The sequence below is a fragment of the Geospiza fortis genome, unplaced genomic scaffold (assembly GCF_000277835.1).
Source record: "Geospiza fortis unplaced genomic scaffold, GeoFor_1.0 scaffold40, whole genome shotgun sequence".
Classification (NCBI taxonomy): Eukaryota; Metazoa; Chordata; class Aves; order Passeriformes; family Thraupidae; genus Geospiza; species Geospiza fortis.
In genome coordinates, this window is record NW_005054297.1 from 18,627,764 (window position 1) to 18,642,475 (window position 14,712).

General features: G+C 38.3%; 2 protein-coding genes across 2 annotated transcripts in view; one reads left to right on the forward strand and one right to left on the reverse strand.

Moving 5' to 3' along the window:
* The first annotated feature begins 815 nt into the window (after positions 1–815).
* Positions 816–11,696, forward strand: CENPU (centromere protein U). The gene is made up of 11 exons (XM_031066737.1): positions 816–883; positions 2,237–2,354; positions 3,691–3,796; positions 4,117–4,207; positions 5,248–5,320; positions 6,226–6,343; positions 6,725–6,803; positions 7,844–7,891; positions 9,193–9,258; positions 10,438–10,590; positions 11,248–11,696. Exons 1-11 carry the CDS (start codon positions 833–835, stop codon positions 11,380–11,382), a joined length of 1,038 nt encoding a protein of 345 aa, XP_030922597.1. The 5' UTR covers positions 816–832; the 3' UTR covers positions 11,383–11,696.
* Positions 11,697–11,838: 142 nt separating this feature from the next.
* The window catches only part of PRIMPOL (primase and DNA directed polymerase), a 15,684-nt gene continuing 12,810 nt past the window's right edge, over positions 11,839–14,712 (reverse strand). Inside the window, exons 11-14 of the mRNA XM_005415532.2 lie at positions 14,703–14,712; positions 13,452–13,534; positions 13,327–13,373; positions 11,839–12,343 (exon numbers count right to left, since the gene is read on the reverse strand). The exon at positions 14,703–14,712 is cut by the window's right edge and continues 93 nt beyond it. Of these exons, the coding sequence (XP_005415589.1) occupies positions 12,038–12,343; positions 13,327–13,373; positions 13,452–13,534; positions 14,703–14,712 (446 nt within the window). The 3' untranslated portion in view covers positions 11,839–12,037. The remainder of the gene's footprint in view (positions 12,344–13,326; positions 13,374–13,451; positions 13,535–14,702) is intronic.

A 14,712-nucleotide genomic window follows, 5' to 3' on the forward strand; every position in this document is an offset into this window, starting at 1 on the left:
TTTGTGGCTCATGGGGCTAGGCGCCACAGCCAGCAAAATCGAAGTCTAAAGAGAGCTTACCACCTCTTAAGCCTAAAGTGTGTATTTCACAGTTTTAGTTTGTCTGGCTAAAGCCAAAGGGGTGTGTGTGGGTGTCAGTGTCACCACCGCCAGTGGATAAAGAGGTGTGGCAGTCCCTCCAACTGACGGGACGTGACAAATTGCTAAATCTCTTAATTCAATTGCCAGAGATGGATTTTTAAATTTTCAAGCTAAAACCTACTTTTTTTTTTTTTTTGGTGCTGTTTAAATTAATTTCTGAACTGTTTGTGACTGTAGCTTTATCTTTGTAGAAGCGATCTCTTTCGCTTGGTTTTCCAGATACACAGCGTCAGTTTAGGGAAACGGAGGAGAAGAAAACGGGAAGTTCTTGTGGTTTGTTTTTTGTATTTAATCAGAGCTATTGACAGAAAACGGAGGAGAGTGGTGGTTAGGAGAATTCTTCGGAGCGTTGAAGGGACTCCGGCGGAGCGGCGCTGTGGCGGCGCTGTCCCGTGCCCCGCTTCCCCTTCCGGCCGGCAGCTCCTCCCCTTCCTTCCTTCCCGCCGCGGCGCGCGCGTTCCAAAGGCGGCGGGAGGCTGCCCTGAGGGGCCGGGCGGGCGGGGGCGGGCTTGTACCGCTTCTGAAGTGAGCTGAGCGTAATAACTTGAAGCAACAAAGAATAGTTTGAGGTAACAAAGATTTCCCGTTCCCTCCCAAGTACCGACACAGAGAAAGCTGAGTTGTATCGGGGACAATTTCTCACTAACTTCATCCTCGGTTTTGTATTCAGCAGCGTTTACTGAACAGCGAAATGTCCTCAAAGAAGAAAATAAAGAAGAATCGTACCAGCTATAAGCCAGAGGTAAGTTTCGCTAGGCAGGGCAGAATTCAGACAGCCAGTGTTTCGGTTTTCTAGTGTTCAAAGGCGGGCAGGGTGAAGGGCCCTGAGGGGAGGCCGTGTGAGGAGTGGCTGAGGTCTTGGTCTGCTCAGCTGGAGACTGAGGGGAGCCCTCATCGTGGGCTCAGCTTCTTCACCGAGGGATTGCGGGGACAGACACTGATCCCTCCTCTCTGGTGACCAGCGAGGGGACCAAGGGGAGCGGCCTCAAAGGACGAGGTTGGATATTACAAGTTTTTCACCCACAGGGTGGTTGGACACTGGCCCAGACTCCCCAGGGAAGTGGTCACAGCACCAAGCCTGACAGAATTCAGGGACTGTTTGGACAGTACTCTTAGGCACAGGGTGTGGCTCTTGGGGTGTCCTGTGCAAGGCCTTGTGGGTCCCTTCCAGTGCAGGATATTCTGTGATTCTGTGTTGTGTCACTGTGCAGTCAGGGCATTGTCTCTGAGGTGGGTGCACAGGGCTTGCTTTGCACTGGGAACTGCTGGGGTGGGCTTGGGGTGCTGGTGTGGAGTTTTCTTTTTTCCTTGTAGGAGTAGCACAAAATGGACCATTGACTTTTAAACAGGCAAAAGTTGAAGAACAATCTCATAAAGATTTATAGAGAAAGTAGTTGATGTGTATATTTGGTACTAGAATGGAAATGCTGGGGCACTGCTAAGTATTGGTAAAATTAAAAAGCACCAGAGGTCAGTCTTTTCTGGTAATAATTCGCCCTACAGGTACACACAGAAATTAGTGAGGAAAGTCGCTTGTACATTTTGTGAATGGCTCACAACGGTTTCATAAACAGGTGTCATTCTCCCTTACCCTTCTGCTTTACAGAAGTGTCTCTGTAATCCTTGATTTATAAATTCCACTCTTTTTTTAATAAGAAGTTACTCTATAGCTTTTCAGTTTCTTAAGATGAAAGTAATTAAATTGGACAAGGGTGGAAGTTTATGTGGTATAGAAATGAAAGTAGAAATATTTTAATGCATGAAAAGAAAAAAGACCACAGATCATAGAAACCAGGTATTAGAGTGTTATAAGATTTCTAAGCTTGTACGCTTTCATGAAATAAGACAAAGCTTGCAGTAGAATACAGTATCAAATAGCAGAACATAAGTATTTTGTATCATCCTTCTTTTAGGGGAAAAACCCCACAGCCTGAGACAAAAATATGCTTTAAATCCTTATGTCATAGCTTAGGAGTCAATATGGTTCTGGTTAAGTGTATTCCTAGCCAAATGTTCTTGAAATGTATTGTCGCATTTAATCTGTTGTACATACAAAGAGCTGGGTAAAGTGGCTGTTAATTTCATACCCATCCAGGAGCACAAAGCCAACTCCAATCTTCGCTGGAAATCGCTTCCACTTGAGGAACCGGATGTCTCAAGGATATTGAAGGTAGCAGAAACAAATCAACTTGAGGAGCTTGATGATTCCTTTGGTTAGTATTATCTTGAATGTCATTTTATGTGTGTTTTTCACAAACCAACCACACGCACAAAATACTTCAGGAAAAGGTTTTAGTTCTTTGCAAGAGAAAGTAATGGAGAGCAGAGACAGATGGGATTTTGTGTTATTTTCTGTAATTTAGGAAGTAACAGGAATAATGCTGTAGTAAATGCAAATAACAGTCAGTGGGAAAATACAGGCTATTCCACCTTTATAGTCTGAATGGTAGAATTTCACACATCATAGTATTGCAGTTATGCAGTTAAAAAACAAAGTTCAATATCTTAACTTATTCTTTATTAAATTACACCAATTATGAAGTGACATTTTTACCATTGTAAGAGTATTCATGGTAGCAGACTTGGATATTTGCGGGGGTGTTTTTCTGCCACTTTCAGATGTTACTTAAAGAAATAACGTAAAACTATACAATTTGTGGTGAAGGATTAAAACCACTTGCTTTAGATTGGACTTGTGTAATGAGGCCTCAATACACAGGAAGAGAATCGATTTAGATGGGGTAGATGCTCTTCTGTGTGGAGTCCTCTGTTATAGCTATCTGTACTTTTTTTTTAAGAGCTATTTCTCGATTGTAATAATTATTACTCTGAGCAAACCACAAAATATAAATGCAACTTAGGAACAGCATTGACAATGAGCTATAAAAAACAATTTAGCAAAAGGGTTGTTTGTAAGGCAAGGCTGCAAAATTAACAGCTCTTTTCCTTATGTCTGTGGTATGTATTTACACTGTAAAAAAGATGCCCACTGACGCTAATGTAAACTAACACAAAAGTTTTGTGGGAGTGTACTTGAAAAAGAAAGTTATACTGTGGAAGGCATGCTAAAACCTAAATTCTTCAGAGTTCTAATCTATTTTGGTAGCTACCTTCAAGAATTCTACATTTACAAATATTCTGTAGCAGCACTGATTGCCTTCTCATAACATCCACTAAAGCAGCTTAAAATCTATATTAAAAAAAGAAAGAAAGTAGTTGTTTAAGTGTGTAGAAAGCTTACATATGCCATAGCAAAGAGGGACTTGAAATAAACTGTACCAAGTATTTTACTTGCCCTGTGCCATGTGTACGTGCTGAGCTAACTTTGGTTTGGGTTCATAAAGAAATAGCAGGTGGATGGGTACAGAAACTATGAAACCTTTCACTCTATATTTTTTCATAATCCTCAAATAATACTTGTAACAAGAACTTCCTTTTTATTCGTTAGCAAACCACAAATATTCTAACTAAATGCTTAATGACTGGCAGTGCTCTTTGCCTTAAAAGGGGGGAGCAGTGCTCATACAGTTTATTTTTTGTTCTTTATAGATCACCCTTTGCACAGTACTGCTGTGGATGCTTATGGAGAGGAACATTCACAAAACGAGGCACTCAGTCGTGTTTCAGCACCACAAAGGCAAAATACAGACAGACGGTCTGTTGGAAAAAAATAAAATTGTCAGCATTTAATTTAATCTTTAGATATTTAGATTTAAAGGGAAAAGTGTTCTACTTAAATTATAAGTAACAAAGAAAATTATTTTTAAAATATTTGAATTAAAATTTTAGTATATTTCTAATATGTTTTATCCAATTGGTTTAAATCTGAAATTGTCTTGGTATTTAATTCAGGTAAGAACTTTAATAGTACTCATATGAGATACAGCTGTACAAAGTGTATCCCAAACCACAAGGTTCTGTGTGTATGGCTCATCCTTCCTCAGAGGGTAGCAGTGTATGTTTTTCCTTTCACAGTAAAAAACGGCGTCACTCAAAGCCCTCCAATGGTGATGTTCAGGAATTCAACACAGCTGATGCTGGAGAGGAACCCCTTAAGGAGACTGTGGTACCAAAAAAGTTTCATGATTATTTTCAATCAATTTAATTTTAGTTTACTTCATGCCATGCCTGCATTAGCGGGTGGGGGGAGAAAAAGACCTTCCATTTGTTTCTTAGTACTTAATTGTATTCCAAATAATCAGTCCTCAGAGTATTCCAGTGAGGTGACCAAGCAAAATGCTTAAAGCTACAAGTCATCACGTCATCAAGAAATATAATAGCCAGGTGTTCTTGGATCCTGTAGCCTGTTCTCTTGCTGGTTTGGGAGTATATTCTTTCCTTTTTTCAATTATCTCCTTTGTATCTGGAATATATGTTCTCGAGGAATGGCATACTAGATGGAAAATGAATCCTTTGTACTTGTTTGGTATTGAAGCAAAACAGGTTTATGGGAAAAAGAATATTGATAAAATTAATTTTGAATATGTGTTAGAATTAAAAGCCATTCAGTTTTGCATGAGTGTTTTTGAACACTTCACAATTAGTGTAAAATGCTTTTGGCCCACTTAGCTGCGAGACATACAGCAGGAAGCAACTGTCTGCAGGCTCAAGAAAGTAACCTGTGATGAAAGAAGCTGTGCAGTAGTTGGAACAAGAGTTTTTTATGTATTGAAATTTATCGGAATTGTACACTCGGTACTGAATGTTAGTCTTTCATCAGTAGGCTGGATGCAAGCAGCACTCTTGTACAAGTGCTGTTGTGGGGTCACAAAGGAGTCAAAATAGAGAAAGGATTGGGACAGAATGTGGGTGAAAAGCAAGGTGACCAGGCCCTGTTGATCAGAGAAATGTTAATCCTGGGCAATGAGTGTGCTGCACCAAGGGTCCTGAAGTGGCTGACAGATCAGTGGCCAGTGCAGTCAGGCAGTCTCTGTCCTGCAGCAGGGTGACCACTGGGCTGGGACTGGTGGAACAGGCCAAAGGAAATGTTACTGATGCTTCTGTCAGGAAATGCTTTCTGCATGCTGCCTGATTGTCATCTCACAGGAGTTCAGATGTGTAAACCTAGGGTTTCTTCTGGAAGTTAATCTGCTTTTTGTGTCACAGAAAACTCTGAAGACTACTCAATTGCAGGAAAAAAAGGAGCAGTCTTCAGAGGAGAGCACATCAGATCCTTCTGGTAAAGTACACTTTTCAGAACTCCCATATATCTTTTCTTCAAGATTCAAGATTGAAGTTTTTCAATGGTTTTCATTTCTGGAATGTAGCAACACAGTGCTTCTAGAAATGGGAAGTTTCAGTTTCAGTTTTGATGTAGACCCCCGTTTGATCCCCATGGTTTGCATCCCTGGACATGGCTGTTCCTCTCGTGAAGGGGTGAGGCATAGGTGTGCATTATACCTCTAAGTCAGCATCCCTGGCTGCAGTGCAGGAGCAGCTGTCGGTGTAATGTCCCTTGAGACAGGGAGCTCCAAGACAGTGACATTTTTCAGTAGGAAGAAAGTTTCCCTTGGGTCATCTTGCTTCCTTTGAACAGGACCCCATCACGGTTTAGTACTGAATTTACACTGAGGAGTGTGTGAAGAAACATGGTTTAACTTTTTGTGGAATTGGTTTATAATGCTATTTCAAAGTTTAAAGAAATGTATTTGTGTGTAGTGGGTTTTTGAAGCATATATGGTATTAATAAAAGAATGGATACAAATATAAAAGCTTGTGATTCTTTGAGTAATGCAAATTGCAAATTCAGGCTAATAGTTTTTTAACACAAAAAATCACATCTACAGTACACTATGTAGTTTATTACTTAGTTTACTGATGTGTTCCTGGGCTTGAATCAATAAAGAGTAAGAATTAAGTTACATGTCATTGATCATCCCAGTTCTAAGGTGTTCCCAGTTAAATCTATCACAGTTGCACAGGCAAAGACAGATGAAATAATTAGAATATTCCTCTTCTCAAATTTCATGTTAAAATACTCATAACTTTTAGATGGTTATTTTGATGGTGGGCACAAGAGTTTTTCTATTGTTTTACAATGTGTACCAGAATTGTGCAATGCTTATGTTCATTCTGTTGTTCCAGTGGATACCCCACATTCTGTACAGGTTTGGTGTCCCAAAGGGCTGAAGAGATCTCCTAGAGACATTACAGAACTGGATGTTGTTCTGGCTGAAGTTGAGAAGATAGCAGCAAACTACAGGTAAATATTCTGCTTTTCCATGGCTGGATATTCAAAGTTTCAAAAGGAAATAGCTGTGGTTTTGGTAATGGGCTCTCCTTTAGGGAATCAGTATTGCATGGTTATATTCTGATGTTAAGGATTATTAAGTGTCTATGATGTAAATGTTTCTTCACATGTAATCTTGATGTGGTCTCCAGGGATTTGATATTTTTCCAAACATGAACAGCCCATCTCAGCTGCTATTTTTCAAGGTAGAAATGAAGCTATTGCTAGTATATGAAAGATCTGCCATTGTCTAGCTGCTTAACTTTGGGTTTTGTTTCTAACTCAAATGAAGGGTTTTGGATGAGATTTCCCCTTTACTAAACCAAATATGTTTTGTCCCTCTGACTTCTCCAGACAAAGCATAGAATCAAACATTTGCAGAAAGGCTATAAGTGACTTTTCTTCTGCTTTCAAGGATCAAATCACTGATCTTGTAAGTACACCAGAGATAAAATCAGTTTTGTGGTCAAAACACCTATGGTTTTGTATTGCCCTTTACACATTCATTTTACAAGCTGTAAAAGTTTCCAATCTCTTGTCAGTATAAGTAATATGAAAACACAGTTTGTTGTGTGCAGGTTAGAACTGGCTGCCCCTGTGCAGGTTTTCACAAGAATTGCCTCTAGACCCAACACTGGGATGATGCAAGTACTTTGCCAAATTGTCACCTTTTTAGAATAGGGAAGCATCCAATAATCCTGAAGTGTTGGCCATATTTAAATCATTATGTAGTAAAACTGGTGAGCTGCGTAATTTAGGTGAGCAGGCGGCTATGTCAAACACTGTGTTCAAAGCTCATTGACTAGAGTTTTAAAAGGTGGGTTTAATTTTTGTGCTGGCTCAGTGACTTCTTAGCAAGGCCTCTAACATATTCCAGGGAAAATCATCCTTTTTTAATTAACATTTTGAACATAACTGTAAGTGTAAGATATTCAAGAACCATCTGGACACAATCCTGTGCCATGTGCTCTAGGATGACCCTGCGTGAGCAGGGAGATTGGACCAGAAGACCCACTGTGGTCCCCTCCGGCCTGAGCCATCCTGTGATTTATTGGCTGGAAAGATTAAGGTGATCATGATGAGTAAAATGAGCTCAAAACTTTGCAGGACTTGTGCCAAGTACAGTGGCCAAGTACTAAAGCTATAGTTCTGAGTGGTTCATTAGCAGTAACAAGTGTTGGGACTACCAGATTTAGACTTCTATATAAAGATACAGAAAAATTAAGGAAGGTAGTATTACAAGAATTGGTACAAGGAGCATTATTTGCACGAGCTCCTTTTGTGCAACAGTTTTCCTCTGGCATGAGGAGAGAGGAAAGAATCAATACACAACTGGTGATGTCCCTTTGAACCAGGGTTGGTTTTTTTAAAAATAAAAAGGCAACTTTTTATGTTATTCCAAAGTAATTCTTGCAGCTATGTTTTTAGGAGGATAGTGATGACTTGTCAACCTGTAATTCTTCTTCTCTGTAGATAGCAGGAGTCCAGGAATTAAAGAATATGAAGAAAAAAAATGCTAAGGTAAACACATACATATCACTAGATTGTAGAGCATATTGGTTTTTTTGTGAGCATTTGAAATGTTGAGAACTTGACTGGAAGAGACAAAATAACTTCCAGAAAGGTGTACTGTATTCAGAATCAACTGCACAAACAGAGGTTAGGAAACCACAGGAGGTTTTTTGGAAAATATCTGAGCAAATGTGGTGGATTGCAAGCTCCAGATGTATACTGCTATAGGGTGTAAAAAGAATGAGTGCACATTAGGATGGGTAAGATCTATGCATGTCAATTACTCTTTTGGCTTTTTGGTTTGTTTTTTTTTTTTAATGAGTGAGGCCTCTGGAGAGCCAGTTAAATAATGAGAGCTAACCTTAAAGAAACATAAATGAATATAAAATCTAGGAGAGGAGCAGAGATAGCAACCTGTGAGGATAGAATGGGATTGCTTAATTTAAAGAAGGGAAGACTCAGGCAGCTGCATTCCCTAAATAGATGCAGAATTTTTGTTCAGAGGAAGACAGTTCCTCTCTTCATTTATAGCAAGTAGGAATTTGCTGAAAATGCAATAGGAATGTTGCCAGAAGGAGGCACTAGTGTAAGGGCAGAAAAACATTGCAGTGGTTTCATCAGGGAGAGGTGAATGCTCTACAGAAGAGAGATTTAAGAGCAGCTTAGGCACTGTCTGGATTTCTGCCCAAATTAATATCCTTTGCAAAATTTTCAATGGCAAAATAGCTTTAACAAATAGTCAACATAAAGCTTCTCCTGGGCAGTAGCAATTGATATGCTAAAGTCTTGTTGACTTGGGGTGATATGGTAAACTGATCTGCATGTAAAATGAAAACCATAATATACACCTAGCATTCACAGCCATTCAGATTTATCCTTAGTTGCTTCTTAGACATTTGTTTAAAATTAAATTTTTAGTTGCTAAATTTAAATTTATTATGAGTTTTGGGTGTTACTTTTTTTTAGTTGCATGTTATATTAAAGAAAGCTTACTTAGTTATGGCAATCATCCTGAACATACATTTGCATTAATTTTCATTTTTAAACCTAAAACCTCCTAAAGTTCATAATGTTTGAAATCAAGAAGTCACAAGCCCCTTTTATGCTTGTAAATCTAATGTTTCTTAAGAAAAATTTTGGATGGAGATTAGAGTTTGACATTTTAAACAGCTTTGAATTGTTTCAAATACAGAGGTACCATATGGCAGTTTATCAGATCTGGTATCTTAGAATTTTCTACAATGACAATCAGCATAAAAAAAGCTTCAGAGAAAAAAAAGGCAATAAAATTCGCTCACTGTTTGTTTCAGGCAATAACCAACATCAAAAAGAAAAGGCAGCAACTGGTGCAAGTCAGAGAAGAGCTAATTGGGTGTGTTTCTAACGATGGACTATAATAGCCTGAAGAACTTAAAGAGTCTGGTATTTTGTAACTCGGAAGGGAAAGTAACTTCTTTTGTTCTCTCATTTTATTTTGATGAAATTGCCACTTTGCTTTTTTTTTTTACAAAAGCTCATGATAACCTCTCCTTTACATATTTCAGTTGCCTAGGCAGTCATTCTTGCAAGTCCTCTTAGCTGACTAGTTACTGGGAGGGTGTTTCTCACCATATGTTGATAGGAAGAACACCAGTGTTAGGATTTGAATTGCAAAGATGCTGGATCATAAATTACAAAGGTAATACAGAGGACTTCTTTGGTTTTGAGGTGGGAGAGTGTATTTCAGCTCTGCAGGTGGGCTGGGGTTGCTCTTAGTACATGGCTTATTTCCTTCTCATGGCCACACAATTCCCCCTCTCTAACTTGGCATTAATCTTAAGTGTCATTTAGATACACAGCACAGGAATTATGTGGTTGGAAGAACCATTAGACTTCCCCAAATCCCTCGGGTTGCTAGTGACAAGCTTTGTACTGAAGCTGCATTTAACACATACCCTGTAAGGTAACTCTGTAGGGAACCATGGGCTTGGATCCACAATAACAGGGTAAAAACCTTTTCTCTATGGCCATGAGAGGTGGTTTTCTTTGTAGTACTATGGACAAACTTTTCTCAAAGAACTATTTGAAGCCCCTGAAAGCTGTCTTCACATTTTTATATCTTGTGTTTTAATTCTTTGATCATTTTAGGTTTTTTCCTGCAACCCTGTTGTGTGAAAATCACTGTTGGTGCTCAGTTCTTGGAGTGCTACTTTAACGGATTAAGCATTCCAGTTTATTTAGCAGAGGTGTAGGTAGTTTGTAGATCCTGAATATGCTTCAGCATAAGCACTGAACAGCTGAGATTTGCAGGCAGGGGTGTGCAGAAGCAGAACACCTTGTATTTAAGAAACTACACTTCAAAAACATAAATGCTTAAGAAAGAGTGGCAGACTCAGAGGAGAGGTTTGAGTCTTTTTGGTGTATTTGGACTCATGCCCCTGTTTAAGTACTATGCTTGTTCTGCCTAAGCACTATTCCATAGTAACCTGTGTTTTGTATTTCTGACCAACCTTTTAAGAATTCCTTCAGAGGAAATAGGGTCATAGTTATTCATGCAATAAATATGCAGATGTAAGTATCAAAGTCTTGATCTTCTACAAAGAGAATATGCTGAGTTACAGGAAAGGAAATCTTCCTTGAGGCAAACAATTGAATTAATTACTGATCTAAAGGAGCTACAGCAAGACTGTTTGGATTATAGAGAAGAAAACCCCAAACAAAAAGTGTTAGTAAGTACATATTCTGCATGTTTCAGTTTTCTAAGTGTTTTTCTTTTAATTTACGACATTTATTTAACATCTCTTAAGTAGCAGAATTATGTTAATTGTCTTTGTGGAAGCAGCTTGAGAATCACTGCTGAACTTTACTGTTGTATCTCGCTTGTTTTTTTGGTCTCATATTAGGAGCTGGAAAATTTCAGAGCAGATTCTGCTGCCTTGCTCTCAGTATCCAGGAATTCAAAGGACATAGAAATAAAACAGTTGCCCTTAGTTGTAACTTTTTTAATAGAAATTGAAGATTAACAGTGGGACAGAAGTAATTATTTTTTTGTGTTGTTGTTCAGAAGCAGGGAAAGCTCTGGCACTTCCATGTAAGATATTTAATGCTAAGAACAGTGCTGGTATGTCACGACCAGAGTAACTTCTCATGTAGCCTTAGAACCCATTCCTGTTGTACCCAGGACCTGGTGTGGCATTTTCTGTGGACAGGGCTTACACACCTGCCCTGTGCAAGGGAAATCCTCACATTTCAGAAGGCACTCTAATTGTGGCTGTTCATTTTTAAGGTCATCTTGCGCCACTTTAGAGGAAAAATAAATACTGATATGTAAGTGATCTTTCAAGAGTTAAAAATGTTGCCTTGTAATTTTATTTCCTTATCAACAGTATGGAACTTCCAGCCTCCCTGCTCTTCTGGTGGAATCTCGGAGAATTCTAGGAGCAGAAAGGCACTTTGAGAGTATCAATATAAAACTTGAAGAGGCTCTGGCTGTACAAAAAGAGAAATCAAAGAAAAATTAAGTGTCCTTTTAAGACTTTCAGACATTCAGTAGGAACAGTTATTAGAATTGTCAGTGCTTAAAGCTTGTTTAATCATTGTTATTCTGTTTTGTTTCAGCATTTAAAAGAAGTCAGCAACTTAGAGATTTTTTTTCTTGTCAAATAGTCTCACAATATCAATGAAAGGAAATAGTCATCACAGTTAATAAAACTTCTGTACTCTGAACAATGTTGGGTGTTAATCTTGTATTAAAGTAATCTTGAGAAGAATATATTCATAAAGAGAACACAGACTCTGGTTCATCAAAGATGAATAAACAAAGATTTTTATTAAATTGGTATTTGAAATAAATTATTTAATCTTGTTTATGGAAATAAGAAGTCTGTTTTGTTGGGTCCTCAATAAAACTTGGACATACAACTAACAAAACAGAAACTGTACAGCAAAGAGCGTTAAAAGTGCTAAGCTTGGAGCAGCATTCGTAATGAGTATTTTAGTCCAGTTCTCTTCAGCCCCCACGTAACCTTCCATGATCTCCTCATGCCTGCTGAAGTTCACCCAGGCACTCCGTTCTTTGTCCTGCAGCTCTGGAGCAGTGCCTGTGAGCCACCCTGCAGGACCTTTCACACTAGCATGAGCCACACAAGTGTCATCCACTGCTGGCCAGGCCTGTGCTTAGCTGCCTTCTTTAGTGTAGAGGTCTTCTTTCCTTAAAGCTTCCAAAAGAACTTCATCTGGGATTTCTTCCATGGCATAATTCAGACTGTCATCTGCAGCTTCCGCTAGTTCCACATCTTCAGCAGCTTCTAGGAAACAGACATCATCACTTGTGTTTTCCCACTCACTGTCTGACAACAGGAAGTCTTGAGACCAGCTGTTCTCTGGGGATACTGAGCTTTTTGACAAGTCTGACACATTAGAATGTGGATGTACTTTTCCTTCTGTGTGCCCCCTGTCATCCATTAGCATGGACTCTTCTTCCTTTGAGAAACAAGAACACTACTTATTTCATATACAAATACTCTTGATACCTTCAACTGCTCTGCAAGTTTGGAGTTTGTGCTGTCACACAGAATGGACACTGCAGAAAGCTGGCCAACACTACAAGATTCTGCAGCATATTCATATATAGCCACATTAATGTGTGGAAGCCTATTTTAATAGGAGTAGAAATCCACTGTTTTTCTAGCACCCTACAAGTAGCCTGTTGAATACACTTCATAAAATAATACAAGGTTAAGACTAACTTAAGTGTTTGTTCAAAGATACTGTCAGGACCTGAAAATACAGTTAAATGACACTTTCTGAAAATTAATAGCTATTGATGAACTGCTTGAGTAGAGCTTAACGTGCCATTCTGCTGTATGATATTTAGAGCTGTGTAGTTAAATTTAAAAGTTGAAAAAATACCAATTCTTATTGCCTAAGCACTGGAAAAACTTGTCTGTTCAGGGAGTTCACCTAGAGTCTAGGTGCAGGATCAGGTCAGTTTAAATATTCTGTCTGTCTGGGGAAATCTGCTGCTTTAGTACACTGCAGTGGAGATAAATGAATTTCAGAAATGAGAGCTGCTGCCTTACATTTGACTCTGACTGACTCCAGTGTTCCAGAACCAGTTCTGTTTTACCTTGCATGAAGTCAGACATGCACAGCAGAGCTAAACTTGGGCAGTTTCTCTGTTTTGCACCTGGAGTGACCTTGTGGCTTAGACACTGGGAACTGCTGTTCACATCAGAACAGAAAGTCCCAGGTGAAGTCACACAATTCCAGTAACTTAGCATTGTTGGAGAACTTAAAAATGAATATATGGAGCTACCACACCAGCACAGCTGCTCTGGAAACCTCTTCTATACCACTGGAACAGTGTGTGGAGCTCTCCCAGCAGACTGGGATGTTAGTGGGAATATCCAAGGACTTCCAGAGCCTCACAAGAACTTGAGCATCTCAACAGGACAAAAACGTACCTCTTTGAAAAGAGATGGGAGGCATATCCCAGGCGGCAATGGGAAACCTAAATCAAATATAAGATGTTAATTAAAGTTAACATTCCAAAATGTATTAAGTATAATTGAGATCACAAGCTACATACTTTGTGATTTGAAGTTTTGTTCTCTGCAGACAGGATCGTGACACTTTTGATACCAGACTTCATTCTTTAGATCTACCAGAATCCTAAGAATGAAATTATTTTGTTTTTTAGTAACAGTACATAAATGATGTGAATTCATATGGTAGGAAACTCTTAACAGTAAATGAACAGGTTTTGTTTGTCCTCAGCTATGGACATTGCTTTCATACTCTTGGCATACTTACTACGTACTTGTTTTATACAATTTTAAGTAAACTTCATGTTTCTTAAGTTTAAAGAAATACATTCTTAAGACTAACACCTGAAAGTGAAATTTAGTCAATTTCATTACATTAAGCTTGGAAGAGAAAGTCATCAAATTAAATTAGCATATGGGATTTAATTGTCAGATAAGATTTTGCTGCTGCTGCTGCTGTTACAGATAATTTCATTATAAAAGCCTCATAAAATCACTATTTTCTGTCAACTGATTAGGCCACCCAGCTTTTTCAACTGTGCTTTAGAAACACCAAACTTCAAGCAACTCACTTGAGAAACAGCAAGTTCATCCAGCTGTGGGGTTTTCTGAATATCTTTGTTTCTCAGAAACACATTCCTTATGTTTCAGTGATTTTAAATGTTACATAAATTATTTATAAGTTAAAATATTTATACTAATTATATATCGTAATTCTAATATAATCTAAAAAACTGACTTCCCGTCATTTATTTTGCTAAAACTATAGGAAGTCTGACTACTTGTAGAGTCACTACCAAAACTCATCTTGATTCATGTGGCAGGAATTACCATTCTAAAATAGCAATTCTCAATTATTAAAATGACAGAGTCATTTTAATAATATAAGAATGTAATTTAAGAAGCAATGTAAATTAATTTAAAAGCAATCTGCTTGCTTTCTTATTTTTCAGCTTCCTAGCTGGGAAGTATCAAAACATAGTACTGTTTAATAGTTTTAACATTTATGTTAGCATCTTTGAGCCCATATTTTAAATACCATGAAGATTACTGCAAAGAATTATTAGAAATAAAAGTCCAGTTATCACAAAGTAAACTTGGGGAGGGCATAAATAGTTTCTTTGGTTTTGTGGGGTTTTTTTGTAATTAAAACATTGTATCCCCACAGAGCAAGACAGCAGAAGTTGTAACAGTTGCTGACTCTATCCATAAGAGTTTTCTCAGCATTCTAGAGAATAACAGTTGAACAGGAAAATAAATAAAGCTGTTTTAAACTGAATAGTTAAAGAACATACATTATATTGT

Coding starts and splice junctions, on each gene's coding strand:
- CENPU (XM_031066737.1), top strand. CDS start 833: ATGTCCTCAAAGAAGAAAATAAAGAAGAATCGTACCAGCTATAAGCCA. Junction 9,259..10,437: donor GAGAAGAGCTAATTGGGTGT/GTTTCTAACGAT, acceptor TGCAGATGTAAG/TATCAAAGTCTTGATCTTCT. Junction 10,591..11,247: donor ACCCCAAACAAAAAGTGTTA/GTAAGTACATAT, acceptor CCTTATCAACAG/TATGGAACTTCCAGCCTCCC.